The sequence below is a fragment of the Pinus tabuliformis genome, chromosome 5_2 (genome assembly GCF_031772625.1).
Source record: "Pinus tabuliformis cultivar Carrire ecotype Pingquan chromosome 5_2, CPIR1, whole genome shotgun sequence".
In the NCBI taxonomy this organism is placed as follows: Eukaryota; Viridiplantae; Streptophyta; class Pinopsida; order Pinales; family Pinaceae; genus Pinus; species Pinus tabuliformis.
In genome coordinates this window covers 764327054-764344319 of record NC_142306.1, presented here as the reverse complement: position 1 = coordinate 764344319, position 17266 = coordinate 764327054, and the positions used below count along the sequence as shown (strand labels likewise).

The following is a 17266-nucleotide window of genomic DNA, read 5'->3' as shown; positions in this document are numbered from 1 at the left end:
CCCCTTCAAGTGCAAGGTATGTCACAAATACAGCCACTTTGCCAATCATTGCACTAAACTTCTTAATGTTGAAAACTCTCCACAAGAAGAGTAATGGGAAACAGTAAAAAAAAAAGGCAGCCCCTAACCCTAACCCATCTCATGAAGCTGGCCCATCCTCTCGACCTCCCCCCAATCCTCCACCCTCATCTCCTGCCCCCTCATCATCCCACCCTCCCTTCTTCCCCGATCGTCAGCCTGATCCCCATTCCTCCTCTCCTTCCTCCAACCCCTTTCACATCCTCTCTCCTCCTGAGGATCCCCCTACTCCTGTGATTCAATCTGTCCCTTCAGATTCTCCCCTTCCCCTGACTATCTCCTCATCCCTCCCAACTGATCCCCCCCCCTTAGAATCACTAGAAGCAATTCTAAGGAGCATGGTTCCACCCTTGACAACAAAAAGAAGCCCAGAAGAAAATCTGCCAAACAGCACAGAGATGAAAACGCGCAAAAAGATATAGCAATGGGTCTTCAGAACCCCATAGAATCCTATATTCAAGGGCAAATAGACAAGGACTTAGTAAATAAGGACCAGGGAGGAAGAGCAACTCCTCACATCCCTCATCTGACATGATGAAAGTACTCTCTTGGAACAGCGAGGGATTAGGGCACCCCTCCAAATCAAATGCCTTAAAAGATCTAACTAATCAAGAGAGACCAGATATTGTTTTACTTCAAGAAACAAAGCAGGGACAGTTAGAAATGAACAAAATTATTGAACGTCATAAGCAATATAAAGGATGTGTGTGCGATTCTAGAGGGGCCTCAGGAGGAATTGCTACGCTCTGGCATCAAGATAAATGGAACAATACAGCAAAAATAGTAGAACAGCACTGGATCAAGATTGTCTTGAAGAACAACATGAGCAGTCAACAGCTTGTCATCTACAATGTTTATGTTCCGAATCACTATAGGGATAAGGAAGCTTGTTGGGATTCCCTCAGCAACAATATAGCGAAAGAAGATAACAGCAACATAATTTTAGGTGGAGACTTAAATCTCATTCTGCATGCTAATGAAAAACGCGGGAGGCAGCTTTACCCCAGATCCTTTTAGAAACCAGCTGGAGAATGTAATGCAGCTTGGTGATCTTGTTGATATAATCCCAAAGAATCGTAAATTCACTTGGAGTAATCGCAGGTTGGGGAAAGGCAATATTATGGAAAGGCTTGATCGAATCCTGGTAAATGTGTCCCTTCTTTCCACCTTTACAGTTGTTTATGCTTCCATTCTTCCCTTTGCAGCTTCAGACCATTACCCCACTGCTTTAACCCTTGAATCTCATTGCCACCTGGGCCCTCTACCCTTTAAATACAGCCCTTTATGGAATGACATTGCAGCAGCAAAAGATTTAATCCAACAAACTTGGCGTCAGCACGTTGAAGGCTCTCCAAGTTTCATATGGGAAAGCAAACTCAGGAATGTAAAGAATGCACTCAAGGATTGGGCAAAAACTCACTATGAAGCGCTGGAAGCAAAGAAACGAGAAGTGAAAGCTAAAATCGACGATTTCCATCACGCAATGGAAAAGCAAGAGTACTTTCAGGTGGAAAAAAATCAGGAAGAAAATCTCTACAATCAATTATATAGTATCAGAAGAGAAGAGTATCAGAAGAGAAGAGGAAGAGAAATGGCGAATAAAATCAAGGCAGATTTGGTTCAAGATCGGGGACAGGAATACGACTTTCTTCCACAAGCAAGCCACAGTTAGACAAATCAGAAACAGCATAACAACTATCACAGATAGCACAAGCACTCAGCATAATGATCAAGCTGCTATCAAAAACGTTGCTTCAAAACACTTCAAAGAGCTCCTAACCGAAAAAGGGGAAGAAGAAAACTATGTTGATCTCCTATAGCATATGCCAAACAAGATCGCAACAGAAACAAATGAAAAATTGATCGAAGAGATAAAGGAAGAAGAAATCAAGGGAGCCATCTGGGGACTCCAGCCTGACAAAGCACCAGGACCGGACGGCTTCCCAATCTGCTTCTATAGGGAGCACTAGGAAACTATCAAAAAGGATCTCATCAAATATTTTAAATGGATTCAGAGGAAAAACAAAATGGGAGGCTACACAAATTCAACCCACCTAGCCCTCATCCCCAAAGAGAATCGTCCCTCTAATTTTTCCCGTTTCCGCCCCATATCCCTATGCAATTCTTCTTATAAAATCTTCACAAAAATCCTTGCTTCCTGACTCAAGCCTCTCTTGCCAATGCTAATTTCTGAAAATCAAGGCGGCTTCATGACAAATAGGCAAATTTCAGATTCCATCCTCCTGGTTCAGGAAGCCATTCACTCAAGCCACTCTAGGAACGAAAAGGGTTTCATCCTAAAATTAAACTTGGCAAATGCTTTTGACAGGGTCTGGCACTCCTTTCTATTTGCTACTCTTTAAAAAATGGGCTTTGCCTCTTCATTTCTTGACCTCATAAGAGCTTGTATCTCTGGACCTTGGATCGCCCCCCTTGTCAATGGCAGGCCTGGCCCTGCCTTTCAATCTTCAAGAGGATTGAGGCAAGGCTGTCCTCTTTCACCCTACTTATTTATCTTAATGGTTGAATCCTTTAGTTGCGCCCTTGATCATAAGCGGCAGGCAGGTCTCATTACTGGAATCAAATTTGAAGATGGAGTTTAAAACATTAATCACTCCCAATTTGTTGATGATACCCTGCTAATAGGAGGGGCGTCTGCAATAATAGCTCGAAGATTCAAAGCTCTATTAGACAAATTCATGAGATATTCTGGGGGAATGATAAATCATCTCAAAAGCTGCATATATGGTTGGAATGCTTCAGCTCAAACGCTTCAAAACATAGCCAACATCTTTGGGGTGCCGTGCAAGTTAAATTGGGACCACTTCAACTATTTGGGAATGCCAGTAAGTATGGGACGTGCAAGAGCTGAAATATGGGAAACAACTTTAGACAAATTGAAAAGAAAAGTACAGAAGTGGGGATCCACTTGGTTCAACCCAGCTGGCCGATTGGTTCTCCTTAAATCAAGCCTTTCTTCTCTTCCTCTATATCAATTCTCCCTAGTTCAGGCTCCAGCCTCATTTCACCACAAAATGGAAAATATCCTCAAGTATTTCCTATGGCAAGGTGGGAAAAACGAAAAGAAAAAATATAACTTGGTAAGTTGGAAACAAGTTATTCAAAGTCAGGAAAAAGGAGGGCTTGGAATCAGATCTCCAATGCTCACAAACTTAGCCTTTCGTGGCAAGATAGTTTGGAGATTAATCGAGGATCAACAAGCTTGGTGGAAAAAAGTTCTTGAGGCCAAATATCTCAGTAGCCCAAGACAGCAACTTCTAACAAGTGAAATACCCGTCAGAAGCAGCACAAGCATTTGAAAACTTTGCAAAAAAGCCATCTCCTTTATGGCACAAAATGTCTCTAAGGTCCCCAAAGGTGGCAGCAAAATCAACATTGGAGCTGATAAGATTATGGGAAACCAACCAATTAGCAATCGTCCAGGTATGGATCCAATTCTCCTCTTTCTTCAAAGCAAAGGAATATACCGCTTAGATCAAATTTCTCAATGGGATATAAATACTCAAGCTTGGAAGAGGTGGAGCTTCCCTCCCATCCCTGAAAACCTCAAAGAGAACCTCGACAATTTCCGGATTCATCTTCACAACATTGCGCCTATAATTAAAAATGGCATTGATGGATTCCGACGAGATCCCACTGACTCCAGTTACTCAATACAAGCAGGTTATCATTATTTGTGTAACAGGGACTATCTGACTCCTCCATGGATGTATTGGAAAACAGTTTGGAAATCTGAAGCCATCCCTAAAGTAAAATTCTTTATGTGGCCCCTCTTAAAAGGGAAAACCCTCACCTCAAAAAATTTGCAAAAGAAAGGTATTGCTGGACCCTCCAGATGCCCAAATTGTCAAGAGGCAGAAGAAACTATCCAGCATCTATTCATTTCGTGCCCCTTTGCAATCTCTTGCTGGAAAAGCATTGCTCCAAATGGCACTTTCACCTGGAATTCACAACTCTCCATTGGTGAAGTCTTAAGTAACTGGAAGAAAAGCTACCCCTGGCAACCCAAGAAAAACAACATTGCCAAGAGGATGTGGGATGCCCTCCCATATGCTCTCTTATGGAAAATCTGGATTGCTAGGAACCGCAAGGTTTTTAGAGATCAAGAGACCTTAACCAGACAACTATGTAACAAGGCTAAAAGCCTTGCGATAGAAACCATTGCTGCCAAAAGCACAAAGAAAATCGATATGGCTAGCCTTTGTGTAGAAGAAAGAGATTTCATCAGGAACCTGATAGACAAGAGTAGTATCCTCCCAACGCCAAACATCTACAGCAACTCAATCAACACTCTCAGCCACAATTGGAAAATAAGATTAAAGAAGCATGAATTTAATGAATGGCTTTGTAACAGCAACTCTAATTCCCTTTTCTTTAATGGTGCCTCCAAGTCAAATCCAGGAGCGGCAGGGGCAGGGGGAGTAATCTATAAACCCAATGGCGACCCCTTAGTCACCTTTGAGTGGGGATTGGGAAATCTTTCAAATAACAGAGCAGAGGCTCTGGCGCTCTATCAAGGCTTACTCCAACTTCAAATCCATGGAATCAGGAAAGCGTTGATATTTGGAGACTCTGTTATTATTATAAGTCTAATGAACAGTAAGCGCAAAGCCTCCAACATCTTCATACAGCAAACCATTAGCAGATGTCAAACCATGATCAATCAAACTTGGGAGCTTAAATTTTTCCATATTCTTCGCACCATAAATCGAGAAGCAAACAAACTCACCAATCAAGCGTGTATCCGAACTAAAGGAAATATCCTCTGCAACAATGAGGATCTTTTTCAACACCTCCCCTGATCTTCGTCATGATTTATGACAATCCTATTATGCTTGATACTTGCAGAAATTTCAAGGCGTACCCTAACAAAATCCAAGGCAATCCCGATGTGGCCGATTCTCTGTCGCCGAAAATCTTACCTCCCAATCCCGCAGTCTTCATAGCTACTTCGATATTTGGTCGCTCATGTGAAATCCGTGAATCCTCCATCTCTTACCACGTGACTCTATCCTCCCTCTCTTGTAGCCCGCTCGCCATAAATACCTGGGCACCTGATCTCCAGGTCTTCACCTCTATCAGTGATTATTTTGCTGCTGCCGCGCTCATCTTCGATCATAGCTGCTCCTCAGCGCCTTCATCTCGTGCCAGTTCCCCCCGTTATCCTTCTTACACTCAGAGTATTTCTTCTGTAAGTCCTGATTTACTGTCTCCTCTTTGTAGCTCCTCCCTTGTTCCACTAGTTGCTACTGCTCTCCCTGTGTTTTGTTGGCCTTCGTTCCCTCCCCCTCCATCTTCATTCATTCCAGCGCTCCCCCTCGAGCTAGAGCAGTTGAGGGCCGTTTCAATAAAGTTCTATTCTCAGTCATCCTATAACCATTCCTCCCACTTACCTACTCCTCCAGCTGGCTCTCCCTATTCTGGAAGTTTTCATCGACCTTTTCTCTGTTCCCTGAGCACTTATCCTTCCCCCTCCTCTGTTCTGCAAATCTTTTGTCCTGACTCTCTTTCAACAGTTGCAACAGCTCTTTCTTGGTGCAGTAAATTTCCAGCGTATCATCAAAACAGAGCCAAGGCTTCTCAGATGGCTCGTAGTGAAGACTGCCTACACTGTCGAGATCTCCAGGAAGAACTTGAACAAATCAGAGAGCACCAGCGTGTTCTGGATGAAAAAATTGATTCTTCCACTCGGTTAATCAATGCAAAATATGAAGCTGACTTAAATCTCTTTCTTCATCGAGTCTCCTCCCTGCAGGAACAATTCAATGCCTTATCCAACATTTGCGCTCATATTCAAGAATCTATAGATATTCTTAAATACATGATGGAGAAGCTCAATGCTCCAAGCACCAGCTGCTCCAGCATCAAGATCATTGAATTGGATAGCAAGCCAGAAGAATCTACCGCTCGTCAGATTAGTCACATAAATATAGACTAGGATGTTTTGTAAAGTCCGTCTACTCCTATTCCAGTTTGTCAGAATCTACTCTTGTGCTAGTTTCTTTCAAGTCAGAAAATACAGTAATTTGGCAGAATGTTGTAATGTAATCCAGCTACACTCAACCTTCGAGCTCTACTCATGTAACTCAGGAGCTTAGCCTCCCAAACTTTTTTGGAATATAATCAGCAACCAAACTTGTTAAAAAATAATAATAATATTTTTCTTTAATATTGGTAATAAAAACTTGATGATATGTTGAATCGTGAATGTCATAATAATCATTAATGATGATGACAATGTTTATGTTGAATTGATGATGATGAATCATGATAGATCATAGATGATAATTAATTATGTATTTTTAGTCTTTAGATCTAATTTAGATTCTAAAATATGAATGTTAATATGAAATTTTTATTTTTTAAATATGTGTGTGTGTGTGTGTCGTTTCCTACCGTATCGTATCCAGATTTTTTGAAAATTTGTCGTATTCGTATCCATTCCCATATCCGTTTCAGTGCAACTTAGAATAGAGATGATGCAATCAACCGATCATTAAGGAGGTGGATGAATAGATAGACATCGTGCTATACCAAATTAATAATGTTGTTGAAACTAAAGATGTGAATTTGTATAATACATAGTTTAAAACTCAAAACAATTCAACTCAAAACCAGTCAAATAAGCCTAGTTAGGCAACCAAGTCAACTTGGCCTTCAACTCAGCGCAGGGAGCAGTTTGGGCCAACCCAAAACAAGTACCAAACCAGTGCAAACTAGCCTAAGTTTGAAGCTTTCGCCTGAATTACTCAAAAATCTAGTGATGCTTATATTTGTGTATCTTGAAACTATGGTGGGATAGTAATCTAACACCTAGAATGTGATATAATACGAGACAATTTTTCTCCTATGCTATGAGGTGCTTTTCCTTTTTCCCATTCTAGGGGTTGAGGCATGCAAAATTCTTGGCAAATGCCTTGGAATGCAAAATCTTTCCAAGGCATTTTCTAACCATTCTAAGTGTATTCCAACTTTGGAACCGTATTCAACTAAAAAAAATTCCCTTTCATGTCACATACTTGTAAGATGTAATTGAGATGTATTGGCTCTTGAGGTAACTATTTAGAAGAAACTCATGTTTGATTGAATTTTTTTTGCAACTATAGTATATGAAATGACTTTCCTTGTAATATTCTTGGACTTAATCACTATGGACATTAGAAAATATAATTATTAGAGAATTCAAGATTATGATTCACCAACATTTTGCTTACGAACTCCATAAAGGAACTTTTAAGACAAGGTTAAGATAAAATTCCAGAGGGCTTCGCTTTATAAAATGGTGAACTGTGTAATTCTACAAAAAACTTATGGGATTTTGACTCTTTGAAATGTTGTATACTTATTACTCTCATAGAATCCTTGTGGGTTGGGCTTTATAGGTTGAATGTTATGTAGCATTCTAGGATATTTGATGCTGACAAAAGCCCCAAAGTTGTTCTAAAACTAGACATCCATGCCATTATGTTGGCACCTGCAATAGTGGAGCTTTGTTTCATTTAGATTTAACCAGTTTGAATTGTTTAAGTGCTAATCATTAGCATGATTCTTATATCTCTAATGCATTGGAATCCTAAAAATATTTTTTTTCATTAAAATTTAATTATTTTATGTATTTTTTGAAAACTGAGTCATTTGCAATAAAATTGATCTGGTTCAAAACATGAGTTGATAGGTGGTCAAGTTGAAGTTCGAGTCCGATTTTTACAATTATGGTACAACCATATTCATACAGACATGGAAAAATGGTGGAAAAATGTTGCACTGGAATGGTGGAAAAATATTCCACTATATGCCTTAGCATATGTGCTTGCGTCAAAATATTATCATCTATCATCACTGCAAGCACAAATTCTTGGTTGTGGGGTGACGAGAAACACACACTAGGATTCAAAGGTTCAAGTCGGTTATATGCAAACATTAGACAAACCAGTGCTTAACAAAGAGGCATGCAAAGCCATACAATAACAAATAAGCCACCACATCAATTGCAACCATTTTTTTGGTCTTTCCCATCCAATAGAGATCAAGAAAAATGTCTTCTCTTGATTGACAGAACATGTATGGTAGTTCTTCCCCACACTTATATTGTTTGGTGACACAAGTGCTTTTGCATGTTCTAAACATTTCTTCCACAAAGGGGCATTGTGGCACTTAAAATTTCATCCATAACATCAGAAGAAACAAGTTTAGTGTGTTTGGAAATCTGTCTTTGGATCCATCACATAAATGATAAATGTTTTATTTGCCGACACGTTTCGAACCAACCAATGTGGTTCATCTTTTGGACAATTAGATGAAGAGAATCTGATCCAACAAGAGTATAAAAAGGGGAGAGAGGAGTCCAAAGAATATAATTAGAAAGTTTACATCATGTGCATTACAACTTACAATTGTTGTTCCATTTTTGTGAGAAATCAAAGATGGATAAAGCATACAAGACGTGGGACAACAATCCAAAGAAGGATCATTTGGAGGATGAAGCATTAGTTTTAGAGCAAATGGAGACTGTGCCTTTTTATGATGACGATCATGGTGAGATGCCACCCCATCTACAACCACGGTCGCCTTGACCAAGACTCCAACAATAGAAACTTCATGTCTGGGTTCATCTTCACAATTACCTCTCGCTCCACTACCATGATCATGTGGAAGGCACAAAGGTGAGAAAAGGAAGGCAAAGTACATATGAATAATTACTTCTCTTTTTCACTCCTTTATTTATTAGAGACTCTAGCTAATTTCATGTTTCGATCTTCAAGTTTAGTTAAATTAGAACTTATGAAAATGGCCTATTTTGTAAAATAACTCTTTGGTCATAATAGCGGATGACCTATTTCAGTCCATAAATTCATGGTCTCCTTAATATTTTTTACAAAGGAAACCTCACAAGAAAACCCAAGGGATGCTTCCTTGCATTCAAGATGGCATTCATAATAAACCCAATGGCATAGACTAGTGCGCCTCACCCAAGGCACCTACTAACATGGAACAAGCCAAATACCCAACATTAGTGACAACCACTAGAGCTATCCTCTTAGGCTTCATGGTCTATTTCCAATTATATGATTAGGGTTTAAATCTTTGTTTATTTGAAACTACTAGATGGTTGATGCTCAAATGGTTGATTAATAATATACGACAAATGACATTTCTAACATCAAAATAATGTAGTAACATCTGTAATTTGCACAAGCATCCCTGTTTTCATATTTTTGCAACCAATTTGGCATATTAAACGTTTTTAACTATCTCTATCTATATATCTATAATAGATATATAACACTCCCAAGCTTTTTGGGGAATGGTGCTCTCCCTCCCACTTCGCATTGCAATTTGGCAATGTTGGTGTGGGCCAAAACAACTTTATCAAACACATTTGGCTGTATAATACCACGAAACTCCTGAAATAATTCCATGATAAATCCTTTTAACAATAATCATTGTAGTTTTGATATGTACATTCTAACAAGGGTCAAAACTAGGAATGGTATTTTTAGCTCTTCACGCTATTCTTGTGATTTGCCACAAACTCACAAGATGTAACATTCAAGAAACCAACTCACGCAATCACTTTCACTAGTTCCTCTCCCTTCGTGTTGGTGCATGCCAGCCACAAGGAGGTATCCCTAAAGAAATCTTAGGCTAGAATGTACAAGTAAATCAAAAATCTGGATGTTAGATCTTGAGGGTTATCTTTCCCTTCCTTCATAGCGTCAAATCTTTCAAGGAATCTACTACCAAGAGAGAATGGTACCCATATCTTGAACTTTGCTCCTCTAAGGCCCTCATCTCAAATTCCTCCACAAACCATGCGCGAGGCTAGTTTTTAGAGGCATCTCGACTTCCCCAATCAATTACTATCTCCCCAAAACGCTTTCCCCATTTAGGTATTCCTTATATGCATTGATCCATCTCTTACCAACAAATAGGGAATTGGGACATCTAAGAGGACATATATAAATTATATATTCAGATCACCTAGATCTCACCCCTAACAAGCTTGGGCTTGTAAATGTCTTTCTATTCATAACACTTTTTGGAGTTGAGGGGTGGTATTTATTGTCCGCCCCCAAATACATGTACAGAAATTGGATGCATTCACTCAAGATCCCTCTGGAACAACTGTACGTTGGATCTCATCAACTCTGAGTGGAGACTAATCACCATATCCCACGTTCTAATAGGGTCTGCCAAATGTGCCACCTACAGGAGCCAAAGACAAGACATGCAACTCATTTCCATTGCCCTATATACTAATATCAAAGGACGTTATTACTACCTCCACAAGGACTCAAGGGGCTCCCTCTCTACTTTCTTCCAATATCTAGGATCAAAGGTGCTTAGCTCTTTTCACCAGGGGGATTTTCATTCGCAAATCTCAGCAACACACACCCCCACCTCACCTTGGGCGAACCAGGGGGATCACCTCATACTTTCATACCCTTCAATCAAATTGGAGCAACAAGCGATAGGTTGTGTTCCAAAGTACTTTAGACCATAGAGAGGTCAGACCCCGAGCATGCTCTTAGCCTCCCCCTGGGAGATAAAACAATATGTTTGAGACCAGTTCAAAGGAGTAAGACCATACATCCAATCACAGATCCTCAAAGTGACAAAGGGTTCGACTATAGACGGATCTAGAGCGAGGTAATTCTCACCCATCTACCTTTGAGCCCCAATAGAGCAATCAGAGATCTATTCAAAGTTCTTTTTTTTCACCTCAGATGGTAGGAGAATTGAGCTTCCTCGCTCCTAAACACTAGAACGCCCCAAGTGTAAGACCATACATCCAATGACAAATCCTCAAAGTGACAAAGGGTTCAACTATAGACAGATCTAGAGCGAGGTAATTCTCACCCATCTAATTACCTCCAAGTTCCAATGGAGCAATCGGAGATCTATTCAAAGTTCCTTTTTGTTGACCTCGAATGGTAGGCGAATTGAGCTTCCTCACTCCTAAACACTATAACACCCCCTCCCCCGAGGATCATACAATTGAATCCTCCTACGGTACTCGAGGACTCCAACAATAAGCTAGTGCAACCCCCATCACCCCCCTCATCATTGATCATTGGATTGAGAAGACCTTGACTTCATTGACTTCATCATCAGATATTTCTCTCTCCTTCTTGACTAGGAGTTGAATTGTCCAACTCCTACCTTGGACACTCTCACTTTGTATCACCACACCTATGCTACTGTTATATACACCATATTCTTGGCCTTAGCTAGACTTAGTGCTTAGCCTTGTCATGGATTTACCTAGACAATACTTTCAGTTTTCTTGTATCTTTCTCTGTCATTATATAGGAGCTGCTTTTGCACTCCTGAGTCCCACATTGTATTCACATTGGATGTATCCTTTAGTCCCATCGACCTACTTTTGTGGGTATTTATTGGACATTAACAAAATCATCTTATCTTATATAACTCGGTAATGCATGTGGGACAATGGATATTTTAATTCTAAGAATCAGTAAGCTAGGATGCAGATTAATACTTGGACAAATCAAGTAAAACAAAGACCTGTATAAATTGCTGTTAGGAATTCAAGTCTGCAATGATCAGTGGCAGATCTTCACTCAAGGACACTTAAAATGCATATTTAAAAGCTCAGGACGGTGATAAATGCTTCCCAAAATTAACCAGTACCATAGATTGGATGATGAAGAAAGAGAGGAGCAGACCTGCAACAAAGACTTAGTAAGTGCCACTCCTGCCGACGAAGATGAACATCAGATTGAAAAACTAACAAGAAGAAGACACCAAAATAACACATGCTCCACATATGATAGCGGATTTTGATATCCAAAACAAATCTTAGCATTACAGATATCAAAACTACATCCAAATATTGACAAAACTCTGAAATTAGCTCTCCAGATTCCAACAATGTCGCTGCTCTAGGCTACTGCTACTGATTAGAAGATAGAATGGCAGAGAAGAGAAATGGAAAAGACTCAATAACAACTGATGCTAAAGCTCTTGCTCTTGTAGAAATGAGAAAGAAGAGGCACAATACAAAATGTTAGCTCAAAAATAGACAAAGTGGGGAAGAGAATCAAGTAATTCATCATTAATGCTGCCAGATAGGTAAAAGAATATTCTAAAGAAGTGCACCTTCACGGTGAAATGCAACTCCTAAACAGTGCTTGGAATAGACTAGTGGGGTGCGCTCACAGGGAATGTGTAAAGGCTGAAACAAATGCTGATAGATCTGCCAAAGTAACCCATTTATAAAATGCCCTGCTGCTGACAAATCTGACATACTAATCCTGGAAATAGACGGCTGCCCGCTGACAGATTTAAAATATCCTAACAGCAGAGCCTGATAACGATATAATCTCCATTAGTGCGCATTTCCAAGGTAATATAGGCTGAATGAATGCAAAGTTTTGAGTGATAAAATTTGATCTTCAGTCTCCTAGGCTGGGCACATTTCCCAAGGTGATATACCGATCTACTGTAATTTCCCTTTTTCTGGTGTCCAAACAGCAAATCCAGGGGCAGCTTTGGCCTTGAAAGATGTGCCAAAATACTGCTGGAAATTATCTTAATTCGGGAAAATCAGGCTCGATTGCTGCTGCTGCGGCCTCACAATGGGTATTCATTCACTGTCCAAAACTGTCAGAAGGGCAGAAAGATGCCCTCAAATCTGCTGGAAATATCTGCCTAGAACTGCGTGCCCAAATGTGCTGATTTAGCAGTCTGTAAGGTAATCTGAAAAACTGGAAATGAAGTGCTAAGTCTTCCTCAATAATCTGGTAATGCCTCGACCCGTTGGCATCAAAAGGGTTCTAACATTAAATCTGCTGCAGAAGAAAATTTGAGCAAATTTACTGTTAACAGGGATATTTTGTGGCGATTAGTTCTGCACGAAAATTTCCCTCGTCAAATGTCTACAATGATTATTTGCAAAATGCTCAAGGATTCAAGAATTTTGGGCATCACGCATATCGTTTAAAATGTACCTTTGTCTTCCATTGTTCTTAACTAATAAGAAGAATTTTTCTCCTATATATGATTATTAAATTCCTAGGGATGGTGCTGTTTGATATTTGCTGGGTTAAGTCTGTAAGTAGCACGGCTTGCATTTCTCTACTTGTATACACTGTTTACATTTTTTGCATTTCAAGGAAACTTAGACTTCCAGATTAAATCCTGTATGGTCCGCACTAATATTTAAGATAGTCAGAGAAACCAACCATTTACAAACCTAAAAATAGTTTACCGGGGCAAACGATGACTGATATGGTATAATGATATTAGCAGCATCTTGCTTTAGCACGACAGACAGTGACCATGGACATGGTGCTAACTGTATCTTTTCAGGCAAAACTATAGCACTTGTGGGGAGCAGCCTTACAATGTACAGGGATTTAACTATACGTTTCCGTTTCTTGTGTTTCAGAGGAGGTTCAACTGCTTCCAAATGATTTTCTGTGATGACATAATATCTGTCAGTGCTCGTGCCCTCTGTTTATAAATACCCCAGCCTATAGGTGGTGTTTCTGTATTCTCAAAAGTTGAAGTTATGGGCTCCTGTGCAGGTGAGATTCTAGCTACAACAGTTAGTCAGTGTAAAACATACAACGGGATTCTCAACAACTCTGTTAATACTCCTGAGCTGACTCCGCCTCCAAGTTGCTAAACCCCGTCAAAACTGTTCAGTGTTTGTCGAATTAAACAGACTCAATTTTAGTTCGTAAGTTTCCCAAGTCTTCTGACTTTATGTCACCTGATTTTTCTCAGTGTATATTCACTGAGTTTTTTAATAACCAAAGATATTGTCGAGTTTAGTTCCAAAGTTTTTAACTCTCCGTTTTGTGTTTTTCAAGTGCTTTGCGCTTTCCAGTTGAGTCACTGCGCAGTTTAATTGTTAATTATTGTGAAAATGAAGTGTTATTATTAAAAGATTTGAAGTTTAAATTTTTTACTTACTTATGTTTGCGTTAGGGACATATATAAGTATCTAGACATTTTAGTGATAATGGTCAGAATCTACCACATATCACGAACCGACACAATTACCAATTCCTCTAATCACCCCACAAAAATATTATTGTAACTTAGTTAGAAAAACAATAATCAGTTCAACCTGTGCACAAAGCTATTCATTGTTTGATTATTTATATAAGGCGGAATCTTCTCAGTTATGTCAATGGTGAAGGTATCCATTGATCGAGCTGAACAGCGTATGCACTATCCCCAACCAGGAACACCCGCTGGAGAGGTGCATAATGGTGCACTAAATCTACTTGAATGTACTGAATATGGAGATTAACAGAAACCAATCTAAAGCAGGGTATGATTTGCAATTTCAACATTTTTTAATTTATCTTTATAGATTGACGGTGAATGGGTACATTAACATTCAGTTTATATTCATAGATTGATAGTTTATACTCACAGATTGATTCAAAGTGAATAAATACACTGTTAAAGCACAAGTAAACTATGAATGCACTCCTTGTGAATAGGTACTCCGTTCACTATTAAGGTACTCCGTTCACAATTATGATTAAGTGTAAGTGGGTATACTGTTAAACCACTCCTTATAACGAGTGTAAGTGGGTAGACTGTTAAACCACTCCCTATAAGAAGTTCAGCAATTCCGTGGGTATTAGCCTTATAAAAAACATTCTCTAGGTCACATAAATGCTGATGTATTACATATTGAAATTATGTATATGCAGCCTCCAGCTTCACAACCTTCAGGTTTCATATCAGACCCAGGTTTCGATTGGTTTGTGCGAGTGTTAAAGGTAAATTGTAGCAACAGTGCAGAATATTGTTGGAGCATTGGCGCATAGTGTTGTTAAGTTACACCTATTAAAAAAATTGACGGCAAAGAGATTTGATACCATATCTCCATTTGCATTCAGAAGTGAATTATGTGCAGCTGTACTAGTATCAGAGAAAAACAGTCAGGTCATTGATTTAAACTTAAAGGGGCAAGAAATCCACATTCCTCATGGGTTTACTCCAAAAAACAATTCCCAAAGCAACAAATTAAGTGAAGCTTACCTTGTGGGTATTTTCCTGATGCAGGCCTTATGTTGCCCTTGCCGAAGATGGGAAGAGACAGCAGCGTAAAAACTAACAGGTTCAAACTGACAGTCACAGCAACAACCCATTTCAAGGCTGTTACAGTACAGACATTTGAAGCACAAACACTAGAACAGCTACAATCTACATTACCCTCGTCATCGTCATTGGTGGGATTCGAACCCTCGTTCGTCTTCCCCATGCCGAATGGTAACAATGTCAGCTAATAGAGCATTGGTAGATCTGATGACTCCACATTGCGAGCCGAGGAAAGAATGGAAAATGTATTATGCTGGTCTCCTTGAATCTCAGGTAGGTTTTGCCCCTGGGAATAGTCATATTTATGAGGCTCAGCTACTGTGACCCATGTCATTTCATTCAGATCTGTGAGCTTGAAAGGATCTTACAGCTAAGAAACGTTATAAAAAGCTGAAAAGGTGAGCAGAGATTTGTAAGCTTTGAGTGGTTGTTTGGTCTCCGTTCCCTCCCGAGGCTCATCCATTTTCTCTCGTACTGAGCTTGTGGCGGCGGGTGATGAGGAGCTTGTCCCTTCCCGTAGGGTTTTTATTCTTACAATTTAAACAAACAATTCTAATAACAACAAATAAACAAGCATGGTCTTTGGTGGCAAGCTATTTTTTCAATTTTTCCCTTCCACTTACGAAGCACGACCACATGTTCGAAAAGGTTGGCGGTGTAAGGACTTACATTGTAACAAGGGTATTCCTGCATCAAAATTATCATCATATTTAATTTGCAAGTGTAAAATGTGACTTGTGTGACTAATGCCTTAAAATTATTTTTGTTTGGTTAATTTTTATTTGGTGGAGAGATTCTTTTTTTCTAATAAGGAAATAGGTTAATAGCGCAAAATCTATAGGCATTTGGTAAGAGTGAAAGTATGCCCTATTACTAATAAATAGTGGGTAATTCTAGATAGCATGGTTTTCCTTGAATAATAGTAATGAGCCAGCCTGCATTTGCAGATAGCAACCAATGATGGTTGTCACTATCTTCAATGTTGATATACTAGCCTACATTCATCTTAACTCCAAATCTACCAAGCACCGAGAGGAGTCAAATCTCTTTTCACTCTAAAAAAGGTTTGCATCTTAAGAGATTTGATGCCTCTCTACGCTTGGTAGAACTGGAGTTAAGTGCATTTAAGTTGGTTTAATTTCCTCCTTAAATAAGTTACATTCCACATAAACACCATGGGTTCTCAATACGATGAGTCATTTTTATGTTTATTATTATTTTATTTTTTTAGTTTTTATTTCTTTTATGTTTTTATTTTATTTTTAGAGTTAAAAGATTTACATTACATTAATCTTTTATAATTTTGTTTTATTTTTTATGTAATTTGACTTAGTCAAAATGTCAAACATTACATTACAACATCTCTACCATACCAGGCTGAGAGTGCAACTATTTCTTTTTTTATATAATTTTTATTTTTTCAATAATATTTTTTATTTTTCATATTTTAAATAAACATTGTATTTCAAATCAATTTTATAGAAAGGATTGAAGGTGGAATACAATTGGGAGAAATAAAAACTATCTCATGCAACCTCCAAATTTGACCAAGTTTTGCATAATCCTAAACCAAGCCTAGCATAATCCTAGTGAAAATATATGATAGTTGGGCAAATCGTTATTCCATATAACATTAAGACCTACTTGGCATAATCTCAACAATCCAAATTTATCCTGCACCATTTAAACATTAAGTTTATCTTTTAACTTACATTTAATATTCATTTGGACTTTAAGTTAACCTTTTAATTTACATTTAATATTTTTCTTAATTTATGTCTCCTCGTTCTCACCGAGTGGTTTACACAATGGGATGTTATCCCCTCCACCCGATTTCAAATCCCAAGGGCGGACATCTTTGGTTTTTTTTTATAAGGCTTAAGGAGTAGATTCCCCCACCCTCGCAAAGTCTCAACTCTTGCTAAGTCATAAATTCCTAGTATATATGACGTATGGGTTGTTGGATATACTCTTGGCATTATAATGGCAACCACTAGGTTTGATCTTAGGCCTAGCCTAGATTACTCCAACGAGTTACTAATTCACCATGGTAAAAGATGTATATACATTTCTTAAT

General features: G+C 38.9%; 1 protein-coding gene across 3 annotated transcripts in view; it reads right to left on the bottom strand.

Moving 5' to 3' along the window:
* LOC149161534 (uncharacterized) overlaps window positions 1-15730 on the bottom strand; it is a 68947-nt gene extending 53217 nt beyond the window's left edge. For all 3 annotated transcript variants that reach the window (XR_016261881.1, XM_089437001.1, XM_089437002.1), the window contains exon 1: window positions 15130-15730. Coding sequence is in view for 2 of the 3 variants with exons in the window: in XM_089437001.1 (XP_089293127.1) it covers window positions 15130-15352 (223 nt within the window). In the remaining variant the exon portion in view is untranslated. The remainder of the gene's footprint in view (window positions 1-15129) is intronic.
* Window positions 15731-17266: the final 1536 nt, after the last annotated feature.